The sequence below is a fragment of the Petromyzon marinus genome, chromosome 67, assembly GCF_048934315.1.
Source record: "Petromyzon marinus isolate PM22_M1 ecotype Great Lakes invasive population chromosome 67, UKy_Petmar_22M1.pri1.0, whole genome shotgun sequence".
Classification (NCBI taxonomy): Eukaryota; Metazoa; Chordata; class Hyperoartia; order Petromyzontiformes; family Petromyzontidae; genus Petromyzon; species Petromyzon marinus.
The window spans coordinates 4,331,118-4,349,431 of record NC_133733.1 but is presented as its reverse complement, the minus strand read 5'-3'; the positions used below and the strand labels follow the sequence as shown (position 1 = coordinate 4,349,431).

The 18,314-nt window shown below is 54.8% G+C and overlaps 1 protein-coding gene across 1 annotated transcript in view; it reads left to right on the top strand.

Moving 5' to 3' along the window:
- The window catches only part of LOC142906581 (dynein axonemal heavy chain 2-like), a 331,951-nt gene that overhangs the window by 135,264 nt on the left and 178,373 nt on the right, over positions 1-18,314 (top strand). The window contains exon 5 of the mRNA XM_076054727.1: positions 6,887-7,204. Coding sequence (XP_075910842.1) covers positions 6,887-7,204 — 318 coding nt within the window. The remainder of the gene's footprint in view (positions 1-6,886; positions 7,205-18,314) is intronic.

Sequence of the window (18,314 nt, the reverse complement as noted above, 5' to 3'; positions counted from 1 at the left end):
GGAGGGGAGATGGGGAGAGAGGAGAGTTGGAGAGGGAGGAGAGATGGGGAGAGAGGAGAGATGGGGAGAGAGGAGAGTTGGAGAGGGAGGGGAGATGGGGAGAGATGGGGAGAGAGGAGAGATGGGGAGAGAGGGGGAGATGGGGAGAGAGGATAGATGGGGAGAGAGGAGAGTTGGAGAGGGAGGGGAGATGGGGAGAGATGGGGAGAGAGGGGGAGAGAGGAGAGATGGGGAGGGAGGGGAGATGGGGAGAGATGGGGAGAGAGGAGAGTTGGAGAGGGCGGGGAGATGGGGAGAGAGGGGGAGATGGGGAGAGAGGAGAGATGGGGAGAGAGGAGAGATGGGGAGAGATGGGGAGATGGGGAGAGAGGAGAGATGGGGAGGGAGGGGAGATGGGGAGAGATGGGGAGAGAGGAGAGATGGGGAGGGAGGGGATAAGGTCGCCAGGTTTATTGCTTCACTCTCTGTACCTTTTTAAAGAAAGGCTTTCAGGCGCGTTTCCGAACAGTGCTTAAGTGATCAGCATGTAAATTAATACACAGCAAAGTTAATAATATAACATTAATGCTGGCTCCGTGTGTGTGAGAGAGAGAGAGAGACAAAGATCCCCCGTATAGCCTCAACAGACTGTTGGGGCAAGTGCCGTCAGCAGGTCGCACCGACGAAAGCTGTGGCACACGATGGGGTGGGTGGCCAGCACCACGCCCGGCCGCCTTTGTCTCCCCCAGTGGCGGTGTTTAACTGCTACACACACCGCTACGCCAAGGGGATCCGTGTGACCGGAACCCCACGAAAATCCCGGCCGCCTTTGTCTCCACCGGGCGCTAATCCGTTACACGCTGCACCAAGTTATCATTGCTGTTTTTTTTCGGCTGAGTCGACCTAGGGAAGGTCCTGAACGGTTCTGATACTGGACGTTGCTGGTAGGGTACACGGAGGGGGTACACAGACAAGGGGTAGGACTGGTATGGTACACAGAGGGGGTACACAGAGAGGGGGTAAGGCTGGTAGGGTACACAGAGGGGGTACACAGAGAGGGGGTAGGGCTGGTAGGGTAGACAGAGGGGGTACACAAACAGGGGGTAGGGCTGGTAGGGTAGACAGAGGGGGTACACAAACAGGGGGTAGGGCTGGTAGGGTACACAGAGGGGGTACACAGACAGGGGGTAGGGCTGGTATGGTACACAGAGGGGGTACACAGAGAGGGGGTAAGGCTGGTAGGGTACACAGAGAGAGGGGTAGGGCTGGTAGGGTACACAGAGGGGGTACACAGAGAGAGGGTACGGCTGGTAGGGTACACAGAGGGGGTACACAGAGAGGGGGTAAGGCTGGTAGGGTACACAGAGGGGGTACACAAACAGGGGGTAGGGCTGGTAGGGTACACAGAGGGGGTACACAGACAGGGGGTAGGGCTGGTAGGGTACACAGAGGGGGTACACAGAGAGGGGGTAGGACTGGTATGGTACACAGAGGGGGTACACAGAGAGGGGGTAAGGCTGGTAGGGTACACTGAGGGGGTACACAGACAGGGGGTAGGACTGGTAGGGTACACAGAGGGGGTACACAGACAGGGGGTAGGACTGGTAGGGTAGACAGAGGGGGTACACAGAGAGGGGGTAGGGCTGGTAGGGTACACAGAGGGGGTACACAAACAGGGGGTAGGACTGGTAGGGTACACAGAGGGGGTACACAGACAGGGGGTAAGGCTGGTAGGGTACACTGAGGGGGTACACAGACAGGGGGTAGGACTGGTAGGGTACACAGAGGGGGTACACAGACAGGGGGTAGGACTGGTAGGGTAGACAGAGGGGGTACACAGAGAGGGGGTAGGGCTGGTAGGGTACACAGAGGGGGTACACAAACAGGGGGTAGGACTGGTAGGGTAGACAGAGGGGGTACACAGACAGGGGGTAGGACTGGTAGGGTACACAGGGGGTACACAGAGAGGGGGTAAGGCTGGTAGGGTACACAGAGGGGGTACACAAACAGGGGGTAGGACTGGTAGGGTACACAGAGGGGGTACACAAACAGGGGGTAGGGCTGGTAGGGTACACAGAGGGGGTACACAGACAGGGGGTAGGGCTGGTAGGGTACACAGAGGGGGTACACAGAGAGGGGGTAGGACTGGTAGGGTACACAGAGGGGGTACACAGAGAGGGGGTAAGGCTGGTAGGGTACACAGAGGGGGTACACAGAGAGGGGGTAAGGCTGGTAGGGTACACAGAGGGGGTACACAGAGAGAGGGTACGGCTGGTAGGGTACACAGAGGGGGTACACAGAGAGCGGGTAAGGCTGGTAGGGTACACAGAGGGGGTACACAAACAGGGGGTAGGACTGGTAGGGTACACAGAGGGGGTACACAAACAGGGGGTAGGGCTGGTAGGGTACACAGAGGGGGTACACAGAGAGGGGGTTTGCGGGATTTTGTCGCAGGGCCGCGTGATTCTGCCAACACGCGCACGCACGCGCACGCACAGGCAAAGCTCACCCGTGTAGCCTTCAACAGACTGCTGGGGCAAGTGCTGTTAGCGAGGGTCAGCACCAATGACGGCACACGCACACACGTGCACACCCACACGCACACACGCGCACACACATGTGCACACACACACGTGCACACACAACAACAACAACAACCGCCATTCGCCACTAAGTGGCGGTGACGTCACCACGACGCTTGTGCCAGGCCATGTGCACCTTGAGGCCACGTGAAGTGTCGAACGCCCGCTGGCAGGAGGTCAAGGGGCAGACCCAGGTGCCACGGGTCAACTGACTAAGATGACCGAGATGACTGGCTGATGCACCACCTGTACCCCCTACTGTGCCAACCTGCTGTGCTTTAGCCACCCGGCGCTCCGCTCGTTGTTGTGAGCGTCGCTCCTCCGCCCTCCGTTGTTGTTGGAGGGCGACTGCCTCCAACTGCCCAGTAGCAGCGTCCTTCACGAGCCTCCTCCACAGAGGCCGATCCTGTTCACTACGCACCGCTACACCAGCTACTCGCTCGAGGCTGAGTCGGCCTAGGGTAGCGGTAGATCGCTACACTACCCGCCATTCGCCACTAAGTGACGGTGACGTCGCCAGGGCACCGGTGCCAGGCTTGGTGCACTTTCGACGCCACGTCAAGTGTCGAAGGCTCGCCGCTGACAGGAGATCACGGGGCAGACCCAGCGGGTGTGTGCGAGTCTGTGGGTCTCTGTGCGAGTCTGTGGGTCTCTGTGTGAGTCTGTGGGTCTCTGTGCGAGTCTGTGGGTCTCTGTGCGAGTCTATGGGTCACTGTGTGAGTCTGTAGGCCTCTGTGTGAATCTGTGGGTCTTTGTGTGAGTTTGTGTGTCTCTGTGTGAATCTGTGGGTCACTGCGTGAGTCTGTGGGTCTCTGTGTGAGTATCTGGGCCTCTGTGTGAGTCTGTAGGTATCTGTGTGAGTCTGTGGGTCTCTGTGCGAGTCTGTGGGTCTCTGTGCGAGTCTGTGGGTCTCTGTGCGAGTCTGTGGGTCTCTGTGCGAGTCTGTGGGTCTCTGTGCGAGTCTGTGGGTCTCTGTGCGAGTCTGTGGGTCTCTGTGCGAGTCTGTGGGTCTCTGTGCGAGTCTGTGGGTCTCTGTGCGAGTCTGTGGGTCTCTGTGCGAGTCTGTGGGTCTCTGTGCGAGTCTGTGGGTCTCTGTGCGAGTCTGTGGGTCTCTGTGCGAGTCTGTGGGTCTCTGTGCGAGTCTGTGGGTCTCTGTGCGAGTCTGTGGGTCTCTGTGTGAGTGAGCCTGTGGATCTCAGAGTCTGCAGTTATCTATGTCATGTGAGCTGAACGTCTTTCGCACCGTGCGTAGCCAACCCCGCCCATCGCAAAAGGTGACGGAACAGGCTGTTGAAGCCAACGTGGTATCTCCCTTCTGTCAGTGGCAGGGGAGATCCTTTGCCACGATATAGGTGACTGCTCTGCTTAGGAACGGGTTACGTTCCATACCTCTGTTTGTCGATTCAAAACGCGTTGTATGGGCATGTACACGAGACACGGGCAATGGTCTTAAAAGTTGCATAATCTCCTGTACTGTGTAGTGTATATGGCATTGTATAATGTGTAGTATACAGTGCGTAGTGTATAGGGTATTGTATAATGTGTAGTGTATAATGGGTGGTGTTGTGTATAGGGTATTTTATAGTGTGCAGTGTATTGTATAGTGTGCGGTGTATAGGTAATTGTATAATGTGTAGTGTATAGTGTTGTGCATATTATGTTGTATAGTGTGTAGTGTATACGGTATTGCATAGTTTGTAGTGTTTTATAGATGGTGTAGTGTATAGGGTATTGTATAGTGTGTAATGTATATTGTGTAGTGTTTAGGGTATTGCGTAGTGTGTAGTGTATAGGGTATTGCATAGTTCGTAGTGTTTAATGGATGGTGTAGTGTATCGGGTATTGTAAAGTATGTAGTGTATGGGGTATTGTATAGTGTGTAGTGTATACTGGATGGTGTAGTGTATAGGGTATTGTATAGCGTGTAGTATATAGTGTCGTGTATAATGCGTAGTATATAGTGTGTAGTATATAGTGTAGTGTATAGTTTATTGTGTAGTATGGTGTAGTGTTTAGTGTAGTGTATGGCGTAGTGTATAGTGTAGTGCATCGTGTAGTGTTTGGTGCAGTGTATAACGTAGCGTAGTGCACAGTGTATAGTGTAGTGTATAGAGTAGTGTCTGGCGTAGTGTATAGTGTAGTGTATGGCATATTGTACAGCGTAGTGCATGGCGTAGTGTATAGTGTAGTGCATGGCGTAGTGTATAGTGTAGTGTATAGTGTAGTGTATAGAGTAGTGTATGGCGTAGTGTATAGTGTAGTGCATGGCGTAGTGTATAGTGTAGTGTATGGCGTAGTGTATATTGTAGTGCATGGCGTAGTGTATAGTGTAGTGTTTAGTGTAGTTTATAGTGTAGTGTATGGCGTAGTGTACAGTGTAGCGCATGGTGTAGTGTATAGTGCAGTGTATGGCGTAGTGTACAGCGTAGTGCACGGCGTAGTGTATAGTGTAGTGCATGTCGTAGTGTATAGTGTAGTGTATGGCGTAGTGTATAGTGTAGTGTTTAGTGTAGTTTATAGTGTATAGTGTAGTGTATAGTGTAGTGTATAGAGTAGTGTCTGGCGTAGTGTACAGCGTAGTGCATGGCGTAGTGCATAGTGTAGTGTATAGTGTAGTGTATGGTGTAGTGTATAGTGTAGTGTATGGCGTAGTGCATGGTGTACAGGTTACAGCGTAGTGTATGGTGTAGTATATAGTGTAGTGTATGGTGTAGTGTACAGGGTACAGTGTAGTGCATGGCGTAGTGTACAGGGTACAGTGTAGTGTATGGCGTAGTGTATAGTGTAGTGTATGATGTAGTGTACAACGTAGTGCATGGCGTAGTGTATAGTGTAGTGTATAGTGTAGTGTATAGTGTAGTGTATGGCGTAGTGTACAGCGTAGTGCATGGTGTACAGGTTACAGCGTAGTGTATAGTGTAGTGTACAGGGTACAGCGTAGTGCATGGCGTAGTGTATAGTGTAGTGTATAGTGTAGTGTATAGTGTAGTGTATAGTGTAGTGTATAGTGTAGTGCATGGTGTACAGGTTACAGCGTAGTGTATGGCGTAGTGTATAGTGTAGTGTATGGCGTAGTGTACAGCGTAGTGCATGGTGTACAGGTTACAGCGTAGTGTATAGTGTAGTGTACAGGGTACAGTGTAGTGTATGGCGTAGTGTACAACGTAGTGCATGGCGTAGTGTATGGCGTAGTGTACAGCGTAGTGCATGGTGTACAGGTTACAGCGTAGTGTATAGTGTAGTGTACAGGTTACAGCGTAGTGCATGGCGTAGTGCATAGTGTAGTGTATAGTGTAGTGTATAGTGTAGTGTATAGTGTAGTGTATAGTGTAGTGCATGGTGTACAGGTTACAGCGTAGTGTATAGTGTAGTGTACAGGGTACAGCGTAGTGCATGGCGTAGTGCATAGTGTAGTGTATAGTGTAGTGTATAGTGTAGTGTATAGTGTAGTGCATGGTGTACAGGTTACAGCGTAGTGTATGGCGTAGTGTATAGTGTAGTGTATGGCGTAGTGTACAGCGTAGTGCATGGTGTACAGGTTACAGCGTAGTGTATAGTGTAGTGTACAGGGTACAGTGTAGTGTATGGCGTAGTGTACAACGTAGTGCATGGCGTAGTGTATGGCGTAGTGTACAGCGTAGTGCATGGTGTACAGGTTACAGCGTAGTGTATAGTGTAGTGTACAGGTTACAGCGTAGTGCATGGCGTAGTGCATAGTGTAGTGTATAGTGTAGTGTATAGTGTAGTGTATAGTGTAGTCAGTTTAACACGTAGGCTTTCGCGACCAATATTATTCATAATAAAGGTTCTTGGGTTAGATCGCGTTTATTTATAAATGTGTCGCAACCCTCCACCACCCGACACGGCCAATCAGCAAAAAGTGTCACGTTGACAAAGACAAATAATTCACTACTTCAGCCCACCGGTGTGTTGAAGAGCTGTACTCAAACTGTAAATGTGGATTAGCTCTTCAACACACCGGTGGGCTGAAGTAGTGAATTATTTGTCTTTGTCAACGTGACACTTTTTGCTGATTGGCCGTGTCGGGTGGTGGAGGGTTGCGACACATTTATAAATAAACGCGATCTAACCCAAGAACCTTTATTATGAATGTATAGTGTAGTGTATAGTGTAGTGCATGGTGTACAGGTTACAGCGTAGTGTATAGTGTAGTGTGTAGTGCATGTTGTACAGGTTACAGCGTAGTGTATAGTGTAGTGTATAGTGTAATGTACAGGTTACAGCGCAGCGCGTAACGTACGAACCCGAGCCTCCTCACCACCACCACCACCACCACCCACCCACCACCACCCCACCGTGTGTAGGTGCAGATGCTGGTGGACTCCTTCAAGGCGGCGAGCTCCGAGATCGCACGCGGGTGCCGGCGGATGAGCGAGACGCTGCTGCTGCGCATCGACGACCACGACGAGGAGGAGGTGGAGGAGGAGGTGGAGGAGGTGGAGGAGGTGGTGGAGGTGGAGGGGCACGGCCGCCGGAACCGGCGAGTCTTCTCGGCGGGGGAGTTTGTGCCGGAGCAGCGGCGCCGTCGCGACGCCGCCCTCGGACGCCTCCTGCGGGAGCACGAGGGGCTGCTGGCGCTGCTGCGGCGAACCCACGAGGCGTTCCGCAGCGACGGCGCCGAGGTGAGCGCTCGCGGTGGTTGGTGGTGGTGGTGGTGGTGGTGGTGGTGGCGGTGGTGGTGGTGGTGATGGTGGTGGTGGTTGATGGTGGTGGTGGTTGGTGGTGGTGGTGGTTGGTGGTGGTGGTGGTGGTTGGTGGTGGTGGTGGTGATGGTGGCGGTAGTGGTTGGTGGTGGTGGTGGTGGCGGTGGTGGTGGCGGTGGTGGCGGTGGTGGCGGTGGTGGCGGTGGCGGTGGCGGTGGTGGTGGTGGTGGTGGTGGCGGTGGTGGTGGTGGCGGCGGTGGCGGTGGTGGCGGTGGTGGCGGTGGTGGCGGTGGTGGCGGTGGCGGTGGTGGTGGTGGTGGTGGCGGTGGTGGTGGCGGTGGTGGTGGTGGTGGTGGCGGTGGTGGTGGCGGTGGTGGTGGTGGTGGTGGTGGTGGCGGTGGTGGCAGTGGCGGCGGTGGCGGTGGCGGCGGTGGCGGTGGTGATGCTGGTGATGCTGGTGATGATGGTGATGCTGGTGATGGTGGTGGTGGTGCTGGTGGTGATTTTGGTGGTGACGCTGCTGACGGTGATGGTGGTGGAGCACCGATCCTCGTGGGAGCCCGTCAATCGAGCAAGCGTGGCTCCGCCGACACGGCAACGCCGGTTGGACGGTAGCCACGGTGGGAGTCGGAGGGTCCCCCCGGCACCCGATGGGCCTCGTCACCTTCGGCACGGGGCCCTCCCCCCCCCACCGCGGCCGTGGGCCCCTGACGGGCCAGTCAGAGCGGCCCACATCGGCAGCCGGCTCCGGCGTGCGCGGTGACTTGGGCCCACCCCCCCCCCCCCCCCCCCCCCCCCCCCACACCACGGCGTTCGCCGATCCGGTGGCCTCTCCGCCGGCGACGGTGCGGGCGGGCGGGGGGGGGGGGGGCGGGGGGCGGGAGGGGGGGGGGCGGGAAATGCCGAGGAGGTCGTCGCCGGCGTGGCACGTTCTGCCGGTGATTCGGTGGACGTGGCGCTTTGTGCATTCGGCGGCACTCTGCGCGGCGTCGTATCGCTCGGTGCCGGCGGCGGTGGCGGTGGTGGTGACGGTGGTGGTGGTGGTGGTGGTGACGGTGGTGGTGGTGACGGTGGTGACGGTGGTGGTGGTGGTGGTGGTGACGGTGGTGGTGGTGACGGTGGTGACGGTGGTGACGGTGGTGGTGGTGGTGACGGTGGTGACGGTGGTGGCGGTGGTGGTGGTGGTGGTGACGGTGGTGACGGTGGTGACGGTGGTGGTGGTGGTGGTGACGGTGGTGACGGTGGTGACGGTGGTGGTGGTGGTGGTGACGGTGGTGGTGGTGACGGTGGTGACGGTGGTGGTGGTGGTGACGGTGGTGACGGTGGTGGCGGTGGTGGTGACGGTGGTGACGGTGGTGACGGTGGTGGTGGTGGTGGTGACGGTGGTGACGGTGGTGGTGGTGGTGGGGGAGCGGTGGTGCAGCGGTTAGCGCTACGCCGCGCTACGAACCCGGCGACCCGGGTTCGATTCCCGCTCGCGGCCACCAACACCACGGGTGACGATTATCTGAACCGGTCCCGGGCCTCCCCTAGGTCGACTCAGCCTCAAATGAGTAGCTGGCGTAGCGGTGTGTGTAGTAAGCATCGCCACTGGGGGAGACAAAGGCGGTCGGGCGTGGTGCTGGCCACCCACCCGCTCGTGTGCCGTTCTGGCCTTCGTAGGTGCTGCTCGCTAGCAGCACTTGCCCCTGAAGTCTGTTACAGGCTACACGGGGGACCTTTGTCTTTGCACTGACACATGCGCGTGCATTAATTAACGCCTCCTCGTTACGCTGATGGCATCAGCAGCATGACAATTAATTGTCTCGGTGTGTCCGTGTGAATTGGGTGGGATGGGTGGGGTGGGTGGGGTGGGTGGGGGTGTTTGGGGTGGGTGGGGTGGGTGGAGTGGGTGGGGGTGTTTGGGGTGGGTAGGGTGGGTGTTGTGGGTGGGGGTGGGTAGGGTGGGTGTTGTGGGTGGGGGTGTTTGGGGTGGGTGGGGTGGGTGTTGTGGGTGGGGGTGTTTGGGGTGGCTGGGGTGGGTGTTGTGGGTGGGGGTGTTTGGGGTGGGTGGGGTGGGTGTTGTGGGTGGGGGTGTTTGGGGTGGGTAGGGTGGGTGTTGTGGGTGGGGGTGTTTGGGGTGGGTAGGGTGGGTGTTGTGGGTGGGGGTGTTTGGGGTGGGTAGGGTGGGTGTTGTGGGTGGGGGTGTTTGGGGTGGGTGGGGTGGGTGTTGTGGGTGGGGGTGTTTGGGGTGGGTAGGGTGGGTGTTGTGGGTGGGGGTGTTTGGGGTGGGTAGGGTGGGTGTTGTGGGTGGGGGTGGGTGTTGTGGGTGGGGGTGTTTGGGGTGGGTAGGGTGGGTGTTGTGGGTGGGGGTGTTTGGGGTGGGTGGGGTGGGTGTTGTGGGTGGGGGTGTTTGGGGTGGGTAGGGTGGGTGTTGTGGGTGGGGGTGTTTGGGGTGGGTAGGGTGGGTGTTGTGGGTGGGGGTGGGTGTTGTGGGTGGGGGTGTTTGGGGTGGGGTGGAGTTGGTGGGGTGGGTGGGGGTGGAGGTTGGGTGGGGGTTTGGGTGGGTGGGGTGGGTGTTGTGGGTGGGGGTGTTTGGGGTGGGTAGGGTGGGTGTTGTGGGTGGGGGTGGGTGTTGTGGGTGGGGGTGTTTGGGGTGGGTGGGGTGGGTGGAGTGGCAGGGGTGGGTTTTGTGGGTGGGGGTGTTTGGGGTGGGTGTTGTGGGTGGGGGTGTTTGGGGTGAGTAGGGTGGGGTGGGTGTTGTGGGTGGGGGTGTTTGGGGTGGGTAGGGTGGGGTGGAGTTGGTGGGGTGGGTGGGGGTGGAGGTTGGGTGGGGGTGGGTGGGTGGGGTGGGTGTTGTGGGTGGGGGTGTTGGGGTGGGTAGGGTGGGTGTTGTGGGTGGGGGTGTGGTGGGTGGGTGGGTGGGTGGTGGGGTGTGGGGTGGGGGTTGGGGTGGGTGGTGGTGGAGTTGGTGGGGTGGGTGGGGGTGGAGGTTGGGTGGGGGTTTGGGGTGGGTGGGGTGGAGCTGGTGGGGGTTGTTGTGGTGGGTAGGGTGGTTTTTGGATTGGGTGGGGGTGTTTGGGGTGGGGTGAGTGGGGTGGGTGGAGTGGGTGGAGTGGGGTGGAGTGGGTGGGGGTGGTTGGGGTAGTTGGGGTAGGGTGGTTGGGGTGGGGTGGAGTGGGTGGGAGTAGTTGGGGTGGGTGTGGGGGTGGTTGGAGTGCTGCTGCTGGGAACGATGTAGTGCATAGTGTAGTGTATAGTGTAGTATAGTGTATAGTGTAGTGTATAGTGTAGTGTAGTATATAGTGTAGTGTGTAGTGTAGTATAGTGTAGTGTAGTATAGTGTATAGTGTAGTGTATAGTGTAGTATATAGTGTATAGTGTATTATAGTGTATAGTGTAGTGTATATTGTATAGTGTAGTGTATGGTGTAGTGTATTATAGTGTATTGTATAGTGTAGTGTATTATAGTGTATAGTGTAGTGTATAGTGTAGTGTATTGTAGTGTATAGTTTAGTGTATAGTGTAGTGTATTATAGTGTATAGTGTAGTGTATAGTGTAGTGTATAGTGTAGTGTATAGTGTAGTGTATTATAGTGTAGTGTATTATAGTGTAGTGTATAGTGTAGTGTATTGTGTAGTATACTAGTACAGCACTAACTGGTTGTGTGTAGGCGCGTTAATCCATTGCAACATTTACAATGACAGTCCTGGAATGATCACCATTCCTCCCGAAACCTTCCCATACTGGCCGCGACGGATTCATGCTCACTCGAACTAACCCCCCCAACACACGTACAACATAGCTACGACATGCGTGCGACATGCGTGTGCGTACGGGGCGGCAAATGCCTTCCCACTGGTGATGACTCTTCTGGAATATCACCCTGAAAAAATATTTTAAGTATTGAAATAATAACCAGAGCACACCCCCTCCCCCCCTCACTCCTTCCTCTTGCCCCCCCCCCCTCCGACCCCATTCCCAACAAAATAAATACATCGCATCGGCGAAACTTCAAACATAGCGGCACCGACTTGAAGGCCCGAGACGTTTTGTGGGAACGATGAGAAGCGGCGGCGGTGGCGGTGGTGGGGGCTTGTGTGTCGGTGTTATTTCTCCAAACAAGACGTCCGCCCGCTGTCTCGCTCGCTCGCTGGTCCGCTCGTCCGCTAGCTCGATCGCTGACCCGCTCGCTCGTCCGCTCTCTTGCTCGCTAGCTCGCTCGCCCGCTCGTCCGCTCGTCCGCTAGCTGACTCGCTCGTCCGCTCTCTTGTTTGCTCGCTAGCTCATCCGCTCGCTCGTCCGCTCCTCTGCTATCTCGGTCGCTCGCTGGCTCGCTCCTCCGCTCGCTCGCTCATCCGATCACTCGCTCCTCCGCTCGCTCGCTCATCCGATCACTCGCTCCTCCGCTCGCTCGCTCATCCGATCACTCGCTCCTCCGCTCGCTCACTCATCCGATCCGCTCGCTCACTCATCTGATCACTCGCTCCTCCGCTCGCTCACTCATCCGATCCGCTCGCTCACTCATCTGATCACTCGCTCCTCCGCTCGCTCACTCATCCGATCACTCGCTCCTCCGCTCGCTCGCTCATCCGATCGCTCGCTCGTCCGCTCGTCCGCCCGCTCATCCGCTTGCTCGCTCGTCCGCTCGCTCGCTCGCCCACTCATCCGTTCGCTCGCTCGTCCGCTCGCTCGCTCGCTCGTCCGCTTCTCCGCTCGCTCGCTCGTCCACTCGTCCACTCGCTCGTCCGCTCGCCCACCCGCTCGTCCGCTCGTAATGGGTCAGCACACTGGGCTAGCGGTTCACTCACAGGGGGTGGATACTTCCTCGATCCTTTGAGGCTCCACAATCATCACACGTACACGTACGCACACACAAACACACACGTGTATCAAAGATCCCCCGTGTAGCTTGTAGGGGCAAGTGCTGTTAGCGTGCACCTACGAAGGCCGGCACGGTGGCACACGAGGGGGTGGGTGGCCAGCACCACGCTCGGCCGCCTTTGTCTCCCCAGTGGTGATGTTTACTACACCACCGCTACACCAGGTACTCATTTGTGGCTCAGTCGACCTAAGGGAGGCCCAGGACCGGGTCAGATAATCGTCACCGGTGTTGGCCGTGAGCGGGAATCGAACCCGGGTCGCCGGATTTGTAGCGCAGCGTAGCGCTAACCGCTACACCACCGCTCCCCACAAACACAGACACACACACAGACAAAACATAGACAAAGATCCCCCATTTAGCCTTAACAGACTGTAGGGGCAAGTGCTCTTAGCGAGCACCTATGAAGGCCGGCACGGCACACGAGGGGGTGGGTGGCCAACACCACACCCGGCCGCCTTTGTCTCCCCAGTGACGGTGCTTACACATCGCACCAGGTACCCATTTGAGGCTGAGTCGACGTAGGGGAGCCCCGGCACCGGTTCAGATAATCGTCACCGGTGTTGGCCGTGAGCGGGAATCGAACCCGGGTCGCGGGGTTCATAGCGCAGCGTAGCGCTAACCGCTACACTGCCGCTCCCCACACACACTCACACAGACACACGCTCACAGACACACAGACACACACACACAAACACACACAAACAGGCAAACACAGACACACACACACCCGTTGCCTTGAGTTTGCGCGTTGTTCCTCTAGGGTTTTGTGTGCGTCTTTGCGGGGGCGTGCACAACCCTCCATGATCCGAGTTCGATTCCCGCTCAGGGCCAACATCGGTGGCAAATGCCTAGGACCGGTTCCCGTCACGTGCCTGGTGTGGACTTCTTTAGTACCGTACGTAGGCAGCCGTTGCGGGTGGAGGCAGCATTGGGGGGGGGGGGGAGTTCTAAAGAAGGGAGTTTGTCAATCTAGACCACTGCTATGCACTGCACTATACACCACTATATACAGACTATACATTACATTATACACTACACTATATACACACTATACATTACATTATACACTACACTATATACACACTATACATTACATTATACACTACACTATATACAGACTATACATTACATTATACACTACACTATATACACACTATACATTACATTATACACTACACTACACACTATACATTACATTATACACTACACTATATACACACTATACACTACATTATACACTACACTATATACACTATACATTACATTATACACTACACTATATACACACTATACATTACATTATACACTACACTATATACACACTATACATTACATTATACACTACACTATATACACACTATACATTACATTATACACTACATTATATACACACTATACATTACATTATACACTACACTACACACTATACATTACATTATACACTACACTATATACACACTATACACTACATTATACACTACACTATATACACACTATACATTACATTATACACTACACTATATACACACTATACATTACATTATACACTACACTATATACACACTATACATTACATTATACACTACACTATATACACACTATACATTACATTATACACTACACTATATACACACTATACATTACATTATACACTACACTATATACACACTATACATTACATTATACACTACACTATACACGCTGTACATTACATTATACACTACACTATATACACACTATACATTACATTATGCACTACACTATACATTACATTATACACTACACTATACACACTATACATTACATATACACTACACTATACACTACACTACTATACACTTCACTTTATACTACACTATATACTACACTATACACTACACTATACACTACTATAAACTACACTATACACTACACTATACACTACACTACTATACACTGTACACTACACTACTATACACTACACTATACACTACACTATACACGATACTATACACTACAGACTACACTATACACTACACTATACACTGCTATAAACTACACTACACTATACACTACACTATACACTACACTATACATTACACTATATACTACACTATACACTACACACTATACATTACACTAGACACTACACTATACACAACACTATACACTACTATACACTGCACTATATACTACAATACACTACACGAAACACTACACTATACGCTACTATACACTGCTATACACTACACTATATACGACTACACTACACTATACACTTCCATACACTACACTATACACACACTTTACATTACACTAGACACTACACTATACACTACACTACACCACTGGTTCTTAACAAAAGTAGTTGTTGCGACTTAACGTGCCCGTTGAAGGGGACCTGGCACCCCAGGCTTTAAGAGCCGCCGATTCGAGACGGCGTTTTTTAAAAGGTGCACCGAGGCTCTCAGTGGCGTCCGAACATCAGAAGGGTGGAACGTTCCAGACGGTTCTGCTGAGAGGCTTCGCTAGGCTCCTGGCAGGTGGGGTTTGAGTAGGGGGTGGGTCGGGGGCGGTTGTTGTTGGCCCGCGGCTTCCGCAGATTTCTTTGGGCCATGTCCTTGCCCGCGGGTTGTACTGTCGGCAGCTGTGACCTCCACTGGCCCCCCTCAACACCACCACCACCACCAGCCCCCCCCCCCCCCCACGTGTCTCTCCTTTTAAGGCCACCGCCTCTAATCCCATCGCTTCCTGCCAATTCCCCAGCTGGGCCACGGCGGGCCAAGATCTCACCCCCTGATTCCCCCACCCCTCCCTCTCTCTCTCTCATCCCTCGCTTGCCTCTTCCTTTTCCTCCTCTTGTCTCCCTCCCTTCCTCCCTCACCTCCCCCCCCCCATCGCCTCCGCCCTCCTCCTTCACACCACCCCACCCCCGTCACCACTTAGGAGATGTTGACTCCCTCGCCTGGTATGCAGGAGGTTGTGGGTTCGATCCCGACCCTGACACTGCCTGCTGCTGTATATTTGGAGTTTGCTTGTCTCTATCATCATCACGGTGGCTAGGAGATGTTAACTACCTCGCCTGTTATGCAGGAGGTTGTGGGTTCGATCCCGACCCTGATGCCTGCTGTATATTTGGAGTCTGCGTCTCTCTCATCATCATCATCACCACGGTGGCTAGGAGATGTTGACTACCTCGCCTGGTATGCAGGAGGTTGTGGGTTCGATCCCGACCCTGATGCCTGCTGTATATTTGGAGTCTGCGTCTCTCTCATCATCATCATCACCACGGTGGCTAGGAGATGTTAACTACCTCGCCTGTTATGCAGGAGGTTGTGGGTTCGATTCCGACCCTGATGCCTGCTGCTGTATATTTGGAGTCTGCGTGTCTCTCTCTCGTCATCACCACGGTGGCTGGGAGATGTTGACTACCTCGCCTGTTATGCAGGAGGTTGTGGGTTCGATCCCGACCCTGATGCCTGCTGCTGTATATTTGGAGTCTGCGTGTCTCTCTCTCCCTCTCGTCATCATAACGGTGGCTAGGAGATGTTGACTACCTCGCCTGGTGTACAGGAGGTCGTGGGTTCGATCCCGACCCTGACACTGCCTGCTGCTGCTGTATATTTGGAGTCTGCGGTGTCTCTCGCTCTCTCTCTCTCCACGTGGTCACGTGGATTTTGTCTCCCCCTCCACATTTAGAATCAACGTCGATTGAGATTATTTCGATATATATATTTTTTTTCCTGCTATGCACGTCCACGTGACGATCAGCCACTTTGTTGAGCTATCATTTGTGATGGCCAGGTCGCTTCTGAAAAAAAATAAGTTCATAGTTTCAGGGGGGGGGCTTTGCCTGGTAGGATCGGAGGGGATGGTTTCGTGTTGTATTTGTAACGTGTGTTTGGGTGATTTGGTTACATTTCTTGTACTTTGCAACTACTCTCGAGCGTGTGTTTGTTGTCGTTGTAACCTTCTTAACGCCGTTGTCCTCCTTACTGGACATCTGTGGGGGGCGGCGGGGGTGGGGGAAAGAGCTTTTTTTTTAATCTCATCAGATTCCTCCTCCGGTCGAAAAGGAAAATTCTGATCTTTGAACAAAAAAAGCTACGTAGCTCAGAGCGAGTGCCTCTATTGCCAACATTAAAGAGTTTCGTTTAGTTTAATCTACGCCAACACCACCACCACCACCACTGCAGCCCTTCCTTACCTCTGCCCCAGCCAATTAGGTTGCATCGTTTTCAAAAGAAAACCAAACCCGAGAGGGTGGATGTATGAGTGAGTGGGTGATTGAGTGGTCGGTTCACCACTTTGTGCACAGTCTGTTGGTCTCTGTGTGAGTCTATGAGTCTCTGTGTGAGTCTATGGGTCTCGATGTGAGGCTGTGAGTCTCTGTGTGCGTCTATGGGTCTCTGTCTGAGTCTATGGGTCTCTGAGTGAGTCTATGGGTCTCGATGTGAGTCTGTGAGTCTCTGTGTGAGTCTATGGGTCTCTGTGTGAGTCTATGCGTCTCTGTGTGAGTCTATGGGTCTCGATGTGAGGCTGTGAGTCTCTGTGTGAGTCTATGGGTCTCTGTTTGAGTCTATGGGACTCTGTGTGAGTCTATGGGTCTCTGTGTGAGTCACGAGTCTCTGTGTGAGTCTATGGGTCTCTGTGTGAGTCTGTGGGCCTCGATGTGAGTCTATGGGTCTCTGTGTGAGTCTATGGGTCTCTGTGTGAGTCTATGGGCCTCGATGTGAGTCTATGGGTCTCTGTGTGAGTCTATGGGTCTCTGTGTGAGTCTATGGGCCTCGATGTGAGTCTATGCGGCTCTGCGTGAGTCTGTGGGTCTCTGTGTGAGTCTATTGGTCTCTGTGTGAGTCTATGGGTCTCGACGTGAGTCTGTGAGTCTCGATGTGAGTCTGTGAATCTCGATGTGAGTCTATGGGTCTCGATGTGAGTCTGTGGGTCTCTGCGTGAGTCTATGGGGTCTCTGCGTGTGAGTCAGTGGGTCTCGATGTGAGTCTATGGGCCTCTGTGTTAGCCAAAAACCCCGGTAGCAATCCCCGTGACTGTGAGGCTGGAAACCACGGAGCGGATCCGAGATTCTCAGCGGCTCCGGCTTCGCGTTTTTGTCACTCCGAGACGCCGGGGGGGGGGGGGGGGGATGAAAGGGGAGTGGGGCTGGAGTGGGGGGGGGCACCAATGGGAGGAGGGGGGCGGGCGAGGAGGGGGTGGGGGGTGCCTCGGCCCTTCCACGCTTCCCCGTTGATGTCCCGTTTGAAAGCGACGTTCGCCAAATTGAACGACGCTGAAAAATACAAATTCGAGACACAGCAAACAAGAAAGGAATCGCGAAAGGAGAAGTGGGGGGTGGGGGGTGTGGGGAGGGGTGGGGAGGGGTGGAGAGGGGTGGGTGGGTGGGTGGGGAGGGGTGAGGAGGGGTGCGTGGGGAGGGCTGGGGAGGGGTGGGTGGGTGGGGAAGGGTGGGGAGGGCTGTGGAGGAGGTGGCGGGTTTGGAGGCCCTCAGAGTGAACGTTTTGTCGACGCGGCGCGGCGCTAACAATCACTTTGATCCTCCCCCCACACCCCCCACACCCCCCATTCCCCCCACACACCACCCACGCACCACCCACACACCACCCACACGCACCACCCACACCCCCCACACACCCCCCACACACCACCCACACACCACCCACACACCACCCACGCACCACCCACACACCACCCACACACCACCCACACACCACCCACGCACACCACCCACACACCACCCACACATCCCCCACACACCACCCACACACCACCCACACACCACTACCCACACACCACCCACACACACCGTCAAAACGATGATTCGTTGATTCGACCAGCGACAGAACACGAATCGACAGAGTAGCAGCAGCAGCGGCGGCAGCGGCGGCAGCGCCAGGCACGGGCGCCCCCATCGTGAAGCAAATGTGCCAGCGTACAACGACCGCTGGCATTCAAAGATAAAGATTCTCTACCCCCCCACTACCCCCCACTACCCCCCACTAACCCCCACTAACCCCCCCTCCCCACTCCTCCCACCACCCCCGTCACCCTGCCCCCTTACCGTCCGTAGAGCCTTCAACAGATGTTTGTGCTAAGTGGCTCGGAGATGTTGACTACCTCGCCTGGCACGCAGGAGGTCGTGGGTTCCATCTCAACCCTGATGCCACGGTGGCTAGGAGATGTTTACCACCTCGCCTGGTACGCAGGAGGTCGTCGGTTTGATCACGAAC